The 18,432-nt window shown below is 40.7% G+C and overlaps 1 protein-coding gene across 1 annotated transcript in view; it reads right to left on the reverse strand.

Annotated features, from left to right (window-relative positions):
* Positions 1–102: 102 nt before the first annotated feature.
* The window catches only part of LOC149446779 (uncharacterized), a 44,937-nt gene continuing 26,607 nt past the window's right edge, over positions 103–18,432 (reverse strand). The window contains exons 6-11 of the mRNA XM_089652706.1: positions 16,696–16,754; positions 15,050–15,201; positions 13,506–13,562; positions 10,543–10,705; positions 7,373–7,546; positions 103–178 (exon numbers count right to left, since the gene is read on the reverse strand). Of these exons, the coding sequence (XP_089508832.1) occupies positions 103–178; positions 7,373–7,546; positions 10,543–10,705; positions 13,506–13,562; positions 15,050–15,201; positions 16,696–16,754 (681 nt within the window). The remainder of the gene's footprint in view (positions 179–7,372; positions 7,547–10,542; positions 10,706–13,505; positions 13,563–15,049; positions 15,202–16,695; positions 16,755–18,432) is intronic.

Below are 18,432 nucleotides of genomic sequence, written 5' to 3' on the forward strand. Positions count from 1 at the left end.
CCCAGAGGGTCATAGGCTACCTCAGCTTGTTGTGGGAAGAGGTGAACTTGTTAAAAAAATAATAATAAAGGTAAAAATAGGCTCACCTCCAGCTTCAGAATCTTAGACATCATACTTTGGGGTGTACACTCCTGGCCACTGACCTACAGATGAGTGGATTCCACACTCTCTCTTCTCTCTGCAAGACAAATCACAAGGCAAACACATTGTAAGGATAAATGAGAAATGTTCTCCCTAAAAAGCCCAATGGACCACAATTATTATATTATTATTATTATACAGTATTTATAAAGCGCCGATAGTTCGCTCAACACTGTACATTACAAAGGGGGACAGAACATGTGGCAGAACAATAACAATACAATGCAAAACATGAGGGGATCGAGGGCCCTGCTCTTTTGAGCTTACAATCTAGGAGGGAGGGGATGGTGGCACAGAAGGAGATAGCTGTGGGGGATGGAGTGGTAGGAAGAGTGGAGGAGGTTGGCAGGTTAGCAGGGGGTGGGGTAGGCTTCCCTGAAGAGATGGGTTTTCAGGGTGCGCCTAAAGGAGAGGAGAGTAGGTGATAATCTGATGGGTTGGGGCAGGGAGTTCCAGAGGATGGGTGACACCCTGGAGAAGTCCTGGAGGCGGGCATGGGAGGAGGAGACCAGGGAACTAGAGAGAAGGAGGTCTTGTGAGGAGTGGAGTGTGCGTGTTGGGTGGTACTTGGATATTAGGTCGGTGATGTAGTTCGGGGCAGTGTGGTGGACGGCTTTGTACGTCAGTGTTAGGATTTTGAATTTGATCCGTTGCGCAATCGGAAGCCAGTGGAGGGATTGGCAGAGGGGGTGGCGGAGACGGAGCGGTTGGAAAGGTGAATGAGTCTGGCAGCCGTATTCAGGATCGACTGAAGTGGGGATAGCCAGCGGCGAGGCAGGCCAGTGAGGAGGGAGTTGCAGTAGTCGAGTCATGATATGATGAGGGAGTGGATGAGCTGTTTAGTGGTTTCTGGGGTTAGGAACGTGCGGATTTTGGCGATGTTGCGGAGGTGGAGTCTGCACGATGGCTGAAAGGGTTAACCACATGGCATAACGCACATCAGACAGTTGGAGAACTGTTTGCAGGTAGGAAAGTGATGTTTCCTGTTCCTGTAAGCACCAATCTCCTTCTGTAACTGATGGCAGTGCTCTCACTGCAGGAGTGCAGAATATGAAACACAAGCATGCATTACAATATGCAAATCCTACAGATTTGCTTTATTTAGGAAATGAATTTATTTAGGAAATAAATAGGTCAATAGGAAATGATGCCAAACGTTTCGGAAAGTTGACTATCACACCTGCATGTGCTTGTTGGACGTGCCATTCCAAAACCATGTGCATTCATAAGGAGTTTAATATTTGATAGGTGTAGGGGCACGCTTGGTATGGAAGGTAGTCATATTTTAAGCTTTTTTTTTATGTTTAATGAAATTCACAGGTAAGAGGGGAGCCAACGCATTTCAGGGGAAGTGTCTCTCCCTTTGTCAGGGCTGATATACAAGAAAACGGTAAAAACAACTAATAAATATTACACGCATTAAATATGAGCAATATGAAATTCCAATTAAAAATTTGGAGAAAATTTGGATAAAATCAATAAAAAAATCCCAATCAATAGAAAACATAATCTTTAAAAATGCAATCTATAAAAAGTGAATTAAAGAGAGTACAGTAAAAAAACAAAAACAAAGAATAGGGTTCTAGGTAGATTTGGTATGATTATAGAAAAAAACCCCCAAAGAATAAAGTTCTAGATAGAACTGGTATGATTATAGACAGTATGAATACTGAACTAGGTCATAGGGTAGTTGTACATGTATGGGATGGTAAATGTTTTGACCTCCAGTTCCAGGATAATCTTAACCAAACCCTCCTACAAAGGTCAGTTACAGTTTTTTGGACTTTCCTCCAAATGTTAACACATTACTTTCAATTTCAACCTTTATAGCCAATTACTTTGTTGTTGCATTTGCTACCGGAATTAAACCCGTTACCAGTGTGGATTTTGCCTCCAGTGTTGATTCTGTTGCCAATACTGATCTTTTTCTGATCTGTATTTTTATCTATTCTTTTTTACTTCTTTTTATTTTTTTCTCAACCCATACATGTACAACCTCCCACTGTCTATACTGTCTATAAACATACCCGATCTACCTAAAACCTTGTTTTTTTTTACTGTACCCACTTTAGCTGCATTGTTTTTATAGATTATGGTTTCTATTGATTTTGATTTGTTTATTGATTGGAATTTCTTCCAAATTTTTTTATTAATCCTATTCTATCACATGTAATATCTATTAGTTATTTTTAATGTTTTCTTGTATACTAGCCCTGATGAAAGGGGAGGGGGGGCACTTCCTCCAAAACGTGTTGACTCCACTCTTACCTGTGAATTTTGAATTTCAATAAACGTTTTTAAAAGAAACAGCATCAAGTGCGACTGCCTTGCATATCAAGCACGCCTCTACACCAATCCAATATCGATCTCACGGAGTGTGTTTTTCTCGATACCAGAGAGGCAGTAGCTGTGAACTCAGTAAGATTTACCTGCGTCCTACTTGCATTAAGGGTAACACACCCCAGATTACCACGAGGGTTACCAGACTGCACAATGGTCCAGCATTGTCAATACACACATTTAATACGGTATTAGCCCTCCACTGCCTCCACTTTTTGAAGGCGTTCCACAAGATTCTGGAGTGTGTCTGTAGGAATTTGTGCCCATCCAGCCAAAAGAGTATTTTTTGAGGTCACTGATATGGCATGAGAAGACCTGGCTTGCAATTCGTGCTCCAGTTCATCCCAAAGGCGTTCAGTAGGGTTGAGGGCAGAGTTAAAAGCCACTCAAGTTCCTCCACACCAAACTCTTCAAACCATGTCCTTATGGGGCTTGTATTGTACACATGGGCACAGTCACACTGAAACAAAAAAAGGGCCTTCACCAAACTGGAGCCACAAGGTTGGAATGCACATAAATGTCTAAAATGTTTTTGTATGTTGTAACTTTAAGAGAACCCTTCATTGAAGGGTAAGGTCAAGTCATTTCAAGGGCCTACATTACGTATCCTTCATGGGATAAACATTCATATTAAACCTGCTACATGAGGTGTACCGCCTGTAAAAAATAGGCGCTCTCTCTTTCTGCTTACAAAATTGGGAAATAGTCATACATTTTCAAGATTAATGCCAGCATTGCTTTGCAGCAGTAATATTCTGTGATTATACCAAATGCAGATACTGTTGAAGGGGCTCTTTCACACTAGCAGTTGAGGGGCTATTAAATCCTATGGTTTTACTTCTCCTCAACCACTCCTCCTTTAACTGCACAGGCAGTCACCGAGGGTATATACAGGACAGGGCTGCGATGCTTTCCCTCACAATCGTGGCAGGAATTTAACACCTGTTGCTTTTGGTGGGCATAGAGTTTGCCCAGAGCAACCCATTCAAGTGAATGGGGCTACTCTGCAAGTGCCTCACTACCACGTGCAATGCAATGCACTAGTGCAGAGTCCAAGGAGTTGAAGCAGGTGAGATAGAATGCTTCCTCACTGCTTGTCAACTGCTTTCTGAAGAGTGCTCCAAACATACAGTGGGGATCGAAAGTTTGGGCACCCCAGCTAAAAATTTGTATTAATGTGCATAAAGAAGCCAAGGAAAGATGGAAAAATCTCCAAAAGGCATCAAATTACAGATTAGACATTCTTATAATATGTCAACAAAAGTTAGATTTTATTTCCATCATTTACACTTTCAAAATAACAGAAAACAAAAAAATGGCGTCTGCAAAAGTTTGGGCACCCTGCAGAATTTATAGCATGCACTGCCCCCTTTGCCAAGCTGAGACCTGCCAGTGTCATGGATTGTTCTCAATCATTGTCTGGGAAGACCAGGTGATGTCAATCTCAAAGGTTTTAAATGCCCAGACTCATCTGACCTTGCCCCAACAATCAGCACCATGGGTTCTTCTAAGCAGTTGTCTAGAAAACTGAAACTGAAAATAGTTGCCGCTCACAAAGCTGGAGAAGGCTATAAGAAGATAGCAAAGCATTTTCAGATGTCAATATCCTCTGTTCGGAATGTAATTAAGAAATGGCAGTCATCAGGAACAGTGGAAGTTAAAGCAAGATCTGGAAGACCAAGAAAAATATCAGACAGAACAGCTCGCAGGATTGTGAGAAAAACAATTCAAAACCCACGTTTGACTGCATGATCCCTTCAGAAAGATCTGGCAGACACTGGAGTTGTGGTACACTATTCCACTATAAAGAGATACTTGTACAAATATGGTCTTCATGGAAGAGTCATCAGAAGAAAACCTCTTCTACATCCTCACCACATATATCATCGTTTGAACTTTGCAAATGAACATATAGACAAGCCTGATGCATTTTGGAAACAAGTTCTGTGGACCGATGAGGTTAAAATTGAACTTTTTGGCCGGAATGAGCAAAGGTACGTTTGGAGAAGAAGGGGCACAGAATTTAATGAAAATAACCTCTGTCCAACTGTTAAGCATGGGGTTGGATCAATCATGCTTTGGGGTTGTGTTGCAGCCAGTGGCACAGGGAACATCTCACGAGTAGAAGGAAAAATGGATTCAATAAAATTTCAGCAAATTTTGGATGGTAACTTGATGCCATCTGTGAAAAAGCTGAAATTAAAGAGAGGATGGCTTCTACAAATGGATAATGATCCTAAACACACCTCGAAATCCACGGGGGATTACATCAAGAGGTGTAAACTGAAGGTTTTGCCATGGCCTTCGCAATCTCCTGACCTCAACATAATTGAAAATCTATGGATAGACCTTAAAAGAGCAGACAGGCCAGAAATCTCAAAGAACTGGAAGACTTTTGTAAGGAAGAATGGGCAAAGATACCTCAAACAAGAATCGAAAGACTCTTGACTGGCTACAAAAAGCGTTTACAAGCTGTGATACTTGCCAAAGGGGGCAGTACAAGATATTAACTCTGCAGGGTGCCCAAACTTTTGCAGATGCCATTTTTTTGTTTTCTGTTATTTTGAAAGTGTAAATGATGGAAATAAAATCTAACTTTTGTTGACATATTATAAGAATGTCTAATCTGTAATTTGATGCCTTTTGGAGATTTTTCCATCTTTTCTTGGCTTCTTTATGCGCATTAATACAAATTTTTAGCTGGGGTGCCCAAACTTTCGATCCCCACTGTAGATTGTCCTTCAGAGACAAAGCAAATCTAATGAGCCCGAAAATTATTAATGCTGAACAAATACAGAACATTTGTGTTCTATGGCATTAGACAGACCAGAAAACTAACAGCAGAGTATATTATAAACATTAAGGCTTCATTAACGCCAGTGTGTTGTAGCAATGCGTGATAATGTGTCTGTAGCACCCTCCTAGTTAACCAGGGGGAGATAGATAATTATTTTTTTCAGTCAAAAGGCTGAGTACAGCTTGGGTGATAGTCAGAGGATCAAATTCGGGTCAAGGCTGAGAGGCTCTGCAGATCAGCTCACTGATACTTCCCCCTGATCTAGAAGACTTAGAGAAGTCTATAGAACTCTGTAGGTGGGGGCGAGGATGAGCTGATCTGCACTCTTGAGGGATCCTGGCCAATCCCCAGGCAGGAGGTTTGGCATAGGTTCAGGACAGCCCTTAAGAGTGGGTGAGCCTGCTCAGAGGTAGGAGAGTTTGGGTGAAAGATGTGGGGAAGGCTGAGATGCAGGAGCCTGGGAGAAGGCCCAGTGGGAAGGAGCCTACCTGCAGGCTGGGACTTGGAAAGGAGGATCACTCAGCCTCACCAGTCCCCAGAGGAAAGACTACCTGTGGAGACAAGAAAGGAGCCAACCCAGCAGAAGGCCTGAAGGCAGCCACCAACCCAACCAGCTCACAGGAAAGAGATTGAGTGAGTAATCCTACACCCCCTGAGCCAGCTAAGGGGAAAAGAGTACTCTGGTGGGAAACCTGATTAGCTCCTTACCTGGGACTGTACATCTTAAAGTGACAGGCACTGGCTCCCCTTGCCTAGGGATTCTTCCAGACAGCTGGCTACAGAAGAGGATTTATCTGTGGTCTGGGGTGGTACACCAGGAGAGGCTGGACAGTTCTGTCTTTGGACTTGTACATAGTTACCAGGAAGTTGTCCTCAGTTTACAGTTCCTTGGGCATCCCATACATCCCTGACCCCATCCAAGTTCAATACCCCAAATAAAACTTAAAAACAACAAGCTCAAGGACTGTTTACTATCTCCTGCATGCAAGTCTGAAGAAAATGCATGTTGCCTGGCTGTGCAGGATCATAGGTGGACCGAGATCTTCAGCAACTCCTAGGGGGGTTGTGCTACATGTCGTACATGCATTGGTACATTGAAATGCCAGCCATTTCACCTGCAGCGTAAATGTGTCGTGAAGGTGCTTTGTGGTGCAGTTCTTTTTTGATACCTCTTTTGTGCTGCAATGCATGGTAATGTTTTGCGGTGCACTGCATCACTACAATTTCTGCAAGTATGATTTTTAGTCCATTGCAATGGCAGCTTATTCAAATGAATGGGCCATCTTAACACAACACACTTTAATGCACAACATTATGAGCATGCGTTAAATGCACCCCAGCAGACTTACATGCAGTGAATGGGCTCTAAAATTGATAAAAGCATCACTAATTTATTAGCAAGTTATGTTCATATATCCAAGTCCCCTCCTGGTCTTAGGCACAATACACCCCACTGTGACAGGAGTCACTTTGGGTGGGGGGCCCATGGAACACAGCTCACTTTAGAGAGGTGGGGAGACCCCTGTCTCAGCTCCCCATATCACTATTATGTGTAAGTCACCCTGTGCCTGTTAGGGGTACAGGGTGATCTGTCCTAATATTGTGTAGACATGTCTAGGAGATACTGTAGGTGGGGTGGGGTTGTGGATTGTTTGGTGTTGTGTGGCTGCATCTCATTGTTCTATTGTTTGTCTTGCTTGGGAGCAAACTATTATGGGATGCATGTGTTTATGTGTATTAGCTTAGTGGGAGAGGGTGTCTCCAGCAGCCCTCCCTCCTGATGGGACTGTCTGCTGGTGTGAAGTTTGAATACCTGTGTGTCTCTTGTTACTAAATGTAGATTGCCCCGCCTCGTGTCATTATGCACGGAGGGGGGACTGTCCCTGAGTATATACATCTTGTATCTGTGTCCAAATAAATTAGTCTGCCTCCAGGTTTACTTCAAGACTGGTGTTGTCAAGTCTTGTTTGGTCGGCTGTGGTGTCTGTGGTTGGTGTTCGGACGGGGAAGCGTTAGTCTAACTGACGCACCCAAGCGCAGTCTGGGGTCGGTTCCGTTACACTTACTAAAAGCAATTTAGGAGCACAGACCCACCTGGAACTTATCTCTAATTTTCTAACTCTGCCAAAAGTCAAAACCACGACAGCAATGACAATGATGATGAGGCAAGCGGCCAGGACAGACGTCACTCCACCAATCACACCAGGTCTGCTGATCCGGGACTGGCAGTCATTTCCAAAATACCAAAAATAACTTGTATCAGGACAGCTGTGGAGAGAAAAAGCATATCGTCACATCTTCACTGATTACATAGAAGGTTAGCTTGATAAAAAGCGATGGGTCCATTATGCTCAACATTGGTTTTTTGTTATTTTAAAAAGACAATTTGAGTGGTTTTGTTTGAAACTGGTTTATCAATAGAGGTGGAAAAATGCCTTTAAATAATGTGCCAGGAGAAAATACCTTACTGACCACAGTTGTCAACCAGATAAATCCCTGGATCAATCCCACAATGTTAAAGAAGACACATATCACAATATAAGATGGAAAAGGCCACAAATAATAAGACAGAGGCAGAACTCAGTCCCTTAAACCATGAGAAGTCCTAACAAGAATTCTTGCTCATGGGACTTTCATGAGTTGTGCCCAACAAAATTGATGATACCAGATTTTGCACTCTTCAGTTTTAGTACATCAACCCTTTCTGATATCTGTGTTTTTTAACATTGTGATGTACAATAAACGTTATTCTTTTTTTTTTAATTGATGTAGTGTCCCCCTAGCCCAGCAATGGGCAAACTACGGCCCGCGGGCCGTATACGGCCCGGCGGACCTTTTAATCCGGCCCGCGGAGCTAGGCTCCTCTCACAGTCCGCCCTGAAGACCGGTGTAGCATGAAAATCTGTCTCCTATGAGGATCTGTCCCCCTCGACGTATCTGCGCATGTTCCGGAGATCGCCGATCGGCTGCTAATGCCTGAAACTGGCACATGCGCAGATACGTCGAGGGGGACAGATCCTCATAGGAGACAGATTTTCATGCTACACCGGAACGGCGCGGGAAGACGGTGAGAGGAACGCGCGGAGCAAAGGTAAGTGAATTGACACAGGGGGGACTTGGGGACTTAATATCGGGGATGAATTACTATATGGGGGATGAATTACTATATGGGGGATGAATTACTATATGGGGGATGAATTACTATGGGGGATGAATTACTATATGGGGGATGAATTACTATATGGGGGATGAATTACTATATGGGGGATGAATTACTATGGGGGATGAATTACTATAGGGGGGATGAATTACTATATGGGGGATGAATTACTATATGGGGGATGAATTACTATGGGGGATGAATTACTATATGGGGGATGAATTACTATATGGGGGATGAATTACGATATGGGGGATTAATTACTATGCTAACTATGGGGGAATATTACTATACTTACTATGGATGACACATACACATCATTCATCTACTCTTGGTCCGGCCCCCGGGTCCAATATATGAACTCATTGCGGCCCTCAAGTCAAAAAGTTTGCCCACCCCTGCCCTAGCCTATGTGTCCTCAAAATGTAAATTGCTACTTCTTTTTGTTATCGTCTGGGGTGAATGAATGGATGAGGGCATGTAGGACACAGAACCTGTATCACAATACTTTGTTGAAACATGAAAATGAGACAAATATTACTTTCTCCTTGGGATTTTCTTTTGACTTTTTCAGGATTAATGTTATTAAAACATATCAAAATCGATTAAATATGCTGAACTTTGACCTTATTTCAGTTATACTATGCTCGTGTGTTTTTCTGCCCCAACCGGTTAATTCCTTTTTCTCAGCTACTCTTGAAGATAAACAGTTAGAGCTTTTTTTTCCTCAAACGCAAGAATATTTTATAAAACACAAACCAGAGCATACCAATATCCTGATATGCAATACAATTTTGGAAAAGTAAAGGGATGGACGCTGCTCAGCCAACCCCAGGTGTCTAATGTTAAGGAATGTTAAGGACGTCATAGATGACGAAACGTGTTGGAAGGAGTCAGAACGTGTGACGTCAGCACGCACCAGAGCGTGGCGGCTATCTTGTTGGTTAGAAATGTACCATTTGGTTACATGCTGTTTTAAGTTTATCTTGATGTACGTATAATACTACGTTGTAAGGCAAGAAATCCTGCTTATTATACTACACCATGAGGATTCTTTTGCTTTATGGATGGTTTTGTCCTCTTTGAGGATAATTCATTATTTTAGGTTTATATTTGACCATTTATCTGGAGTATCGTTTCGGGAGCTTATGCCTTGATTTGGGAATCCAGTGAGAGTAATTCTATTGACGTCCAATTACATCCAGTGTATGGAGTGCACCGTATCCCCACAAAATCAGCATTAACAGAGTTCGTCATCCTATTTGGGTGTTCATACATGCTTTTTTTTGACCGTCACTTAATTGTGGGGTCATATATGTCTGGTAAGCGGCAGTATTTTTTTGAGGCGCTGGTGATGGTGGATCCTCAAGAAAGTCTCCTTTGTTTTATAATTTGCATTTGTGTATTTTTTGGAACCACATGGAATTTTTTTTAAATTTTTTTTTGAACTTTCATTTGCACTAAATACTTTTTGTTCATTACTATAATTTTTTTGCACAGTATTGGACATTATTATTTTTTATTTATTTTTTATGGTTATTAGTATTTTTGAATGTATAGCGCTGCACATTTTTGTTTATTTAATGTTAAGGAATGGCCTCAGCCTCCATTTTGGCCACACCCTCTGAAGAGTTTCTTCCCACCCACTAGGGCTTGGTTACAGACCTCTGTGACCAAGCCTTGGTGGGTGGGGTGAAACCAGGGGCGGACTGGGGCCTCCGGGCAATAGGGGATCATGGGGCCTCTGTGTCCTTGCCCAAACTAAAAAAAGGCTATGAAAAAGGTACCAGGGGCATCTCATGGGGCCCCCTACTGACCCCGGGCCCTCGGGCAGCGCCCGAGTTTCCAAATGGTCAGTCCGCCCCTGGGCGAAACGCATCACTGGGCATGGCTTGAATGGTAGCTGAGGCCATTCCTTAACATTGGCATCCATCCCTTCACTTGTATTGGCAGACACTGGAATCGCTTGAACTCATGTTCCCCTCTTCTTACTTGCCGGTAGGGTCATCTTTTTCCTTCCATCCCCAGCTTTGAGCGGTATGCTTTTCACTATGTACAATTTTGGAAAAAATTTTAAAATAATGTACATATGTTTATGACTTACAAACACTCGGGTCCTGACTGGGTTAATCTGCAGTCTCCATAGTGACAGTTTAACTGATTTTGTGCTCCCGATGAACAGGCAGAAGTACATGTGAGGCCGGATTCGTTAAAACTAGGAGAATAGAACTGGGAATATCCTGCCGGCACGTATGGACCACAAATCTCTGAAATCAAAGAACATTTTGTAAGATCAACAAAGCTGTAATCATGACAATGACAGGGGTTGGAACCAGGGCTGGATCTAAGGGGGCGCTGGGGCAGGATGTGACCCCCCCCAGTATTTAATTGAGCCCACCAGGTCTCTGAGAGCGCATCCACTGATCCATGAGCCAGTATTGTGGGGGCAATTAATGTAAGAGAGCACTGGGATGGGGATACCTGATGTAAAGGGGCACTCTGATTCAGATACCTGATGTAAAGGGGCACTCTGATTCAGATACCTGATGCAAAGGGGCACTCTGATTCAGATACCTGATGAAAAGGGTTACTCTGATTCAGATAACTCATGTAAAGGGGCACTCTGATTCAGATACCTGATGTAAAGGGGCACTCTAACTCAGATACCTGATGTAAAGGGGCACTCTGATTCAGATACCTGATGTAAAGGGGCACTCTAATTCAGATACCTGATGTCAAGGGGCACTCTGATTCAGATACCTGATGTAAATGGGCACTCTGATTCAGATACCTGATGTAAAGGGGCACTCTGATTCAGATACTTGATGTAAAGGGGCACTCTGATTCAGATACCTGATGTAAAGGGGCACTCTGATTCAGATACCTGATGTAAAGGGGCACTCTGATTCAGATACCTGATGTAAAGGGGCACTCTGATTCAGATACCTGATGTAAAGGGGCACTCTGATTCAGATACCTGATGTAAATGGGCACTCTGATGGGGTAACTGATAATAGGTTAGGGGGCACGCTGATAGGAACAGTTGATGTAAGGGGGCACAGGGTCTGTTTATTCATACTAATCTAATGACAGCCTCATACACAGTAGTGTTTCTCAGGTTGTGACACAATGTGACCGACTGTCAGTGACTCACACACACATGTTGTACCCCCTGTTGACATGTTGTACCCCCTGACTTTTCTTTACTACACCCCCAGTTCAGACTAGATTTGGCCCTGGTTGGGACAAATGATAATGCTATCCAGGTGTTTGCAATGGTCAGCTACTTTTCATGTGATCTAAGAGGCAGTTCACACCATAGAAACGCAGTGCAGATGCGTTTCGGATGCCTTTCTGCATGCGCGTTTTTGCTGCATTCCAGTGCATTTTTTTTACCAAATTTTTTGCTTCATCTTAACTCCTTATTACCAGCGCCGCTTGGACCTTTATGGTGTTTCTGTTGCCGGGAAGTGAGGTTCATGATCATGTGACTGCCATGATTGGTGCTCATATGATTGGAAAGCAAGAAGCGATCAGGAGCCGGTAACTGTACCGGGAGCCCGCAGTGCACACGCTCTCAGAGCTGGTTAGTTTACATTTTGGTACACATATATGCAGCCTCTTTGAGTCAAGGCCCACCTGCTGAGAGGCCACATATATGCAAATTGTCAGCACAAAGAGCTTAACTCCTTCCCGCCCAGCCTATTGCAAGAAGACAGCCTAGTAAAAATGCTTGCTTTTACCACTGAAATTGGTTGGCATAGCCAATCAAAATAAAAAAAAAATCCTGATCACTTGCCCAGAGTTGCACAATGTTACTAGGGTAACATTGTATTGCTCTGGTTACAGGAGTAGAAAAAAAAATAATAAAAAGTAATAACATTTTTTAAACATTCTTAAAAAAAATGTAAAAAATTAAATAACTAAATAAATAATAAAAACAAATAAAAATAATAATAATAATATATATATATAATGTTTGGGGGTTCTAAGTCATCTTCTAGCTACTTTGAGTGTCAGAATAAGGCCTGGTCCTCTGGTCCTTAACCACTTCCCGACTGGCCGTTGCATATAAACGGTCGGACGGTGGCACTGCAGGGTCGGGTGGCTGTTTATAAACAGCCTCCATGCACCCTGCTTGTGCGCGCTCCCTGGGAGCACGCAGCACCACGATCCGGTGCCTGCTGTGTCCTCCGGACACAGTGAAACACCGATCGTCGGACGGGACCTCTGTACGAGGTCCAGATCATGTGATCACTGATTGGCCAATCGTGATCACATGCAAAGTAGTAAGCAATGATGTCACTTGTGACATCATTGCTTACTATGTGTGAAATCTGTGAATGATCACAGAGGTCACATGGTACAAGGCTATTCACAACAGCCTTGTACCATGTGACAAGCTCTGACCAATCACAGCTCACTCAGTACTTCTCAATGAGTGCAAGAATGCAGACAGAGAGAAAGAGAAATGATTGCTTTTACATCCTGTATGGGTGTAAAAGCAATCAGTGTAAAAAAAAAAAAAATCTTCATCACCCCCCACAAGTAGTACAGTGTCACCATGGTGACCCTGTACTGCTAGGATGACAGTATGTAAAAAAAAAATAAAAGTAAAAAATAATAATATAAAAAAATAAAATAAAAATGTAAAAAAAAATGTTTAAAAATTATAATTTTTGGTTATAAACTAATTTGGATTTTTTTTTTTTTTACTAAAAAGATAACGGAATAGATTTTGGCAAAGATTTATGATGAAATATTATTTATTTGCAAAATTTTATTAAAAAAAACACTTTTTTCAAAATTTTTGGACATTTTCATTTACATAGCAAAAAAAATAAAAATCCCAGCGGTGAATAAATACCACCAAAATAAAGCTTTATCTGTGTCAAAAAAATGGTAAAAAATTCATATGGGTACAGTGTTGCATGACCGCGCAATTGTCATTCAAAGTGTGATAGCGCTGAAAGCTGAAAATTGCCCTGGGCAGGAAGGGGTAAAAGTGTCCGGTCTGGAAGTGATTAAGTGGCTAGAATAGCAAATCCATCATTTATTCTCACTCACCTGTATAGTTAATAGTCTGGACAGCAGAAATGGAGGATTTACGGAAGCAAAGAAGTTCTGAAGAAGAGAGACATACATGTAAATTCTGCACACGGAAGATGGGCCTAAACTTCTAAAAGCTTTTCAGTTACATGCCTTTGCATAATTTTATTTATTGATTTCAGGTACTTATATAACTCTGTCAATTTACATATATATTGTACATTCACATCAGTCCCTAACCCTCAAGGGGCGTACAATCTAAGGTCCCTAACTCACATTCATACATAGACATACTAGGGACAATTTAGACAGGAGCCAATTCACCTACCAGCATATCTTTGGAGTGTGGGAGGAAATTGGAGTTCCCAGAGGAAACCCACACAGGCACAGGGAGAACATGCAAACTCCAGGCAGGTGGTGCTGTGGTTGGGATTTGAACCAATTACCCTAGTACTGCCAGGTGGAAGTGCTAACCATTCAGCCAGAGGTGCCCCTAGGCTGGTGTTACCCGGTGCGGTAACACGTGGTGACACCCCTCCCGAGAGGAAGGAGCGGTGCTGGTGTAGTGGTAAAATGAGTATCCTATGAAGATATGTATCCACTGAAGCAACTGCGCATGTGACGGTTTCAGGCCGAAGAAGCCGATCTCCGACTTGAGCACAGAACCAGCGATGGGCTTCTTCGGCCTGAAACCGGCACATGCGCGGTTGCTTCAGGGGATACTCATTTTACCGCTACACCAGGGCGGCTGAAGCTGTCTCTGTGCCGGCATCCTGCTCCTGCACCCCCTGTGAGGGTGTCAACCGGTGCGGCTCGCACCCCCCTAGGGACGCCACAGCATTTAGCTGCCGTGCTGCCCATTTACATTTTTCAATGGTCCACCCAACTGTTTGGAAACCCAAGTCTCTTCAGTATCCAGTTCCAGTGAGAACCATAATGGGATGTACTGGTGCACCATGGTAAGGAATGCATGTAATGGGTACACGCAGTAGTGTATTTAGGCTTTATGCTGCCCTAAGCCAGGGGCGGACTGACCATTTGGAAACTCGGGCACTGTCCGAGGGCCCGGGGTCAGTAGGGGGCCCCATGAGATGCCCCTGGTACCTTTTTCATAGGCTTTTTTGAGTTTGGGCAAGGACACAGGGGCCCTATGATCCCCTATTGCCCGGGGGCCCCATGAGTTGTCAGTCCGCCCCTGCCCTAAGCAACACAAAAATTGGGTCCCCCCCCACAGAGAGAGCCTCACATTGACCAACAACACCCCTGCCCACCCCCCACCTGAGAGAACCTTCCACTAACACCCCTTCCCTGGCAAGAGAGAGAAAGACACTCACCTTCACAGCTCCAGACATCCCCGGGAACTGGAGTTGGGCTCTACATACACCATCAAGCAGCATACAACCTCTCTCGGACCCCACCTGGTCCCCATGCCACATGTATCCCTTCTTCTGGGGGGGCAGTGCTGCCCTCCCTGAAAAATACCGCCCTAAGCAAATGCCTTGTTTGCCTTGTGGTAAATACATCCCTTGTCATGTGAAATACTCCTCATTGTGATAAGTTACCTTGATGCTGACAGTAGTCTTGGGACTGGTTGGCCGTTTGCAGCCTTTCCACCATGGCACTCACGGTGTCATTGAAGTCTTTATTTAACAGATCTTTGGGGACATTCTTTAGAGTGATATGAACCTCGAAGTTCGCATTGACACTTCCGTTCCTGTCCGCGAGACAAATGGTTATCGCTGGTACATGGATTGATACAAAGTATAACAATACACGGGAAGAGGGACTAAAGGACTCCAAAAGTCCTCCAACCAATAGTAACCTCATTACTATTGTGATTCAATCATTTGGATACATCTGAATCTCAGAATAATGTTTTATTCTATTCTATTCTAGTCTTTCATAGTCTATTCTATTCCTTTCTATTCTCATCTGTGCTGTTCTGTTTTATTCTATTCTATTAAATAATGCATATTAATTGAAATTCGTTACTATTGTGATTCAATCATTTGGATACATCTGAATCTCAGAATAATGTTTTATTCTATTATATTCTATTATAGTCTTTTATAGTCTATTCTATTCTATTCTATTCCTTTCTATTCTCATGTGTGCTGTTCCATTTTATTCTATTCTATTAATTACTACAGATTAATTGAAATTTGTTACTATTGTGATTCGATCATTTGGATACATCTGAATCTCAGAATAATGTTTTATTCTATTCTGTTCTATTCTATTCTAGTCTTTTATAGTCCATTCTATTCTATTCCTTTCTATTCTCATCTGTGCTGTTTTGTTTTATTCTATTCTATTAATTAATGCAGATTCATTGAAATTCGTTACTATTGTGATTCAATCATTTGGATACATCTGAATCTCAGAATAATGTTTTATTCTATTCTATTCTTTTATAGTCTATTCTATTCCTTTTTATTCTCATCTGTGCTGTTCCTGTTTTATTCTATTCTAACAATTAATGCAGATTCATTGAAATTCGTTACTATTGTGATTCGATCATTTGGATACATCTGAATCTCAGAATAATGTTTTATTCTATTCTATTCTATTCTAGTCTTTTATAGTCTATTCTATTCTATTCCTTTCTATTCTCATGTGTGCTGTTCCGTTTTATTCTATTCTATTAATTAATACAGATTAATTGAAATTCGTTACTATTGTGATTCGATCATTTGGATACATCTGAATCTCAGAGAAATTAAAATTTTGTCCAATTTGTAATGAAACGCATCGCACATGCCTAGTACATAGCACAGTAAAGCCTTCGTAGAACAGATGCTATTCATGTGTCATTCCGCCATATATCTCACTGTCCTGAAATGAGGAACAGTCCTCCTTTTTTCGGCATATGTGATGGAATGAGACACCTGAACATCTTCTGTTCCAAAAACTATTTACTGCGGTAAGTACTGACTTGGGTTGGAATGTTTCTGGATTCCTTTGGGTAGGACCCATGTGGGTTGTCCATTGAACGTTTGCTTTGCCCTCCATGGGCAGGAGGCCTAGTGTAAACCTTTATGATCCATTTTGTCATGTTCATCATGGTTATCATATCTAAATCCTTCATTTTAAATCTGTACTATGGGAATTAAAGGACGTTTGTTGGGTATTTTCGGCAAGACGGTTCAGGGAACTTGATAATCGAGCCCAGATGTTACCCACAGCACAAGAATCAGAACATACTTACGTGAAGACAATGTTTGAAATACCATGAAATTCTGGAATGTCAATATAAATCAGCTGTACCTGCAAAGAAAGAGATATTCTCAACCGTGATCTTTCTTAATCTCCCCAGGAAATAAATTATCTGCGCATAGTTATGCGGGCCATAGATGGGATGAAAAACGGCTGGGAAAAAAAAAAAATTGTCCGATTTTCGGATCGTTAGTGCGGTAATCGGTCGGCCGTTTTTAGTAATTTTTGACCTTTTGGATTATCAGCCGTGCTGGAAAAAATAGTCAGGCAAATTTGTCGTTCTGCCGATTTTCGCGGCAATGATGGACAAATCGGCCGATCTTTGACATTCTGACATGAAAGAAGAAGGAAAAGAAGAAAAGGAAAAAAAGAGAATATGAATGAGAAGAAGAAATAGAATATGAATAAAAAGAAGAAATAGAATATAAAGAAGAAGAAGAAATAGAAGAAATAGAATATGAATAAGAAGATGAAATAGAATATAAAGAAGAAGGAGTAATAGAAGAAATAGAATATGAATAAGGAGAAGTAATAGAATATAAATAAGAAGAAATAGAATATGAAAAAGAAGAAGAAATAGAATATGAATAAGAAGAAGTAATAGAAGAAATAGAATATAGAGAAGAAGAAGAAATATAATATGAATAATAAGAAGAAATAGAATATGAAGAAGAGGAGAAATAGAATATGAATAATAATAATAAGAAATAGAATATGAATAAGAAGAAGAAATAGAAGAAATAGAATATGAATAAGAAGAAGTAATAGAAGAAATAGAATATAAAGAAAAAGAAATAGAATATGAATAAGAGAAAGAAATTGAAGAAATAGAATATGAATAAGAAGAAGTAATAGAATATAAATAAGAAGAAATAGAATATGAAAAAGAAGAAGAAATAGAATAAGAATAAGAAGAAGTAATAGAAGAAATAGAATATAAAGAAGAAGAAGAAATAGAAGAAATAGAATATGAATAATAAGAAGAAATAGAATATGAAGAAGAGGAGAAATAGAATATGAATAATAATAAGAAGAAATAGAATATGAATAAGAAGAAGAAGAAGAAATAGACGAAATAGAATATGAATAAGAAGAAGAAATAGAAGAAATAGAATATAAAGAAGAAGAAATAGAATATGAATAAGAGAAAGAAATAGAAGAAATAGAATATAAAGAAGAAGAAGAAATAGAAGAAATAGAATATGAAGAAGAGGAGAAATAGAATATGAATAATAATAATAAGAAATAGAATATGAATAAGAAGAAGAAATAGAAGAAATAGAATATGAATAAGAGAAAGAAATAGAAGAAATAGAATATAAAGAAGAAGAAGAAATAGAAGAAATAGAATATGAAGAAGAGGAGAAATAGAATATGAATAATAATAAGAAGAAATAGAATATGAATAAGAAGAGGAAATAGAAGAAATAGAATATGAAGAGTAAGAAGAAATAAAAGAAATAGAATATGAATAAGAAGAAGAAATAGAAGAAATAGAATATAAAGAAGAAGAAATAGAAGAAATAGAATATGAATAAGAAGAAGAAATAGAAGAAATAGAATATAAAGAAGAAGAAGAAATAGAAGAAATAGAATATGAAGAAATAGAAGAAATAGAATATAAAGAAGAGGAAGAAATAGAAGAAATAGAATATAAAGAAGAGGAGAAATAGAATATGAATAATAATAAGAAATAGAATATGAATAATAAGAAGAAATAGAAGAAATA

The sequence above is a fragment of the Staurois parvus genome, unplaced genomic scaffold (genome assembly GCF_062004578.1).
Source record: "Staurois parvus isolate SC_StPar_1 unplaced genomic scaffold, SC_StPar_1.0 ptg000690l, whole genome shotgun sequence".
NCBI classification, from domain to species: domain Eukaryota; kingdom Metazoa; phylum Chordata; class Amphibia; order Anura; family Ranidae; genus Staurois; species Staurois parvus.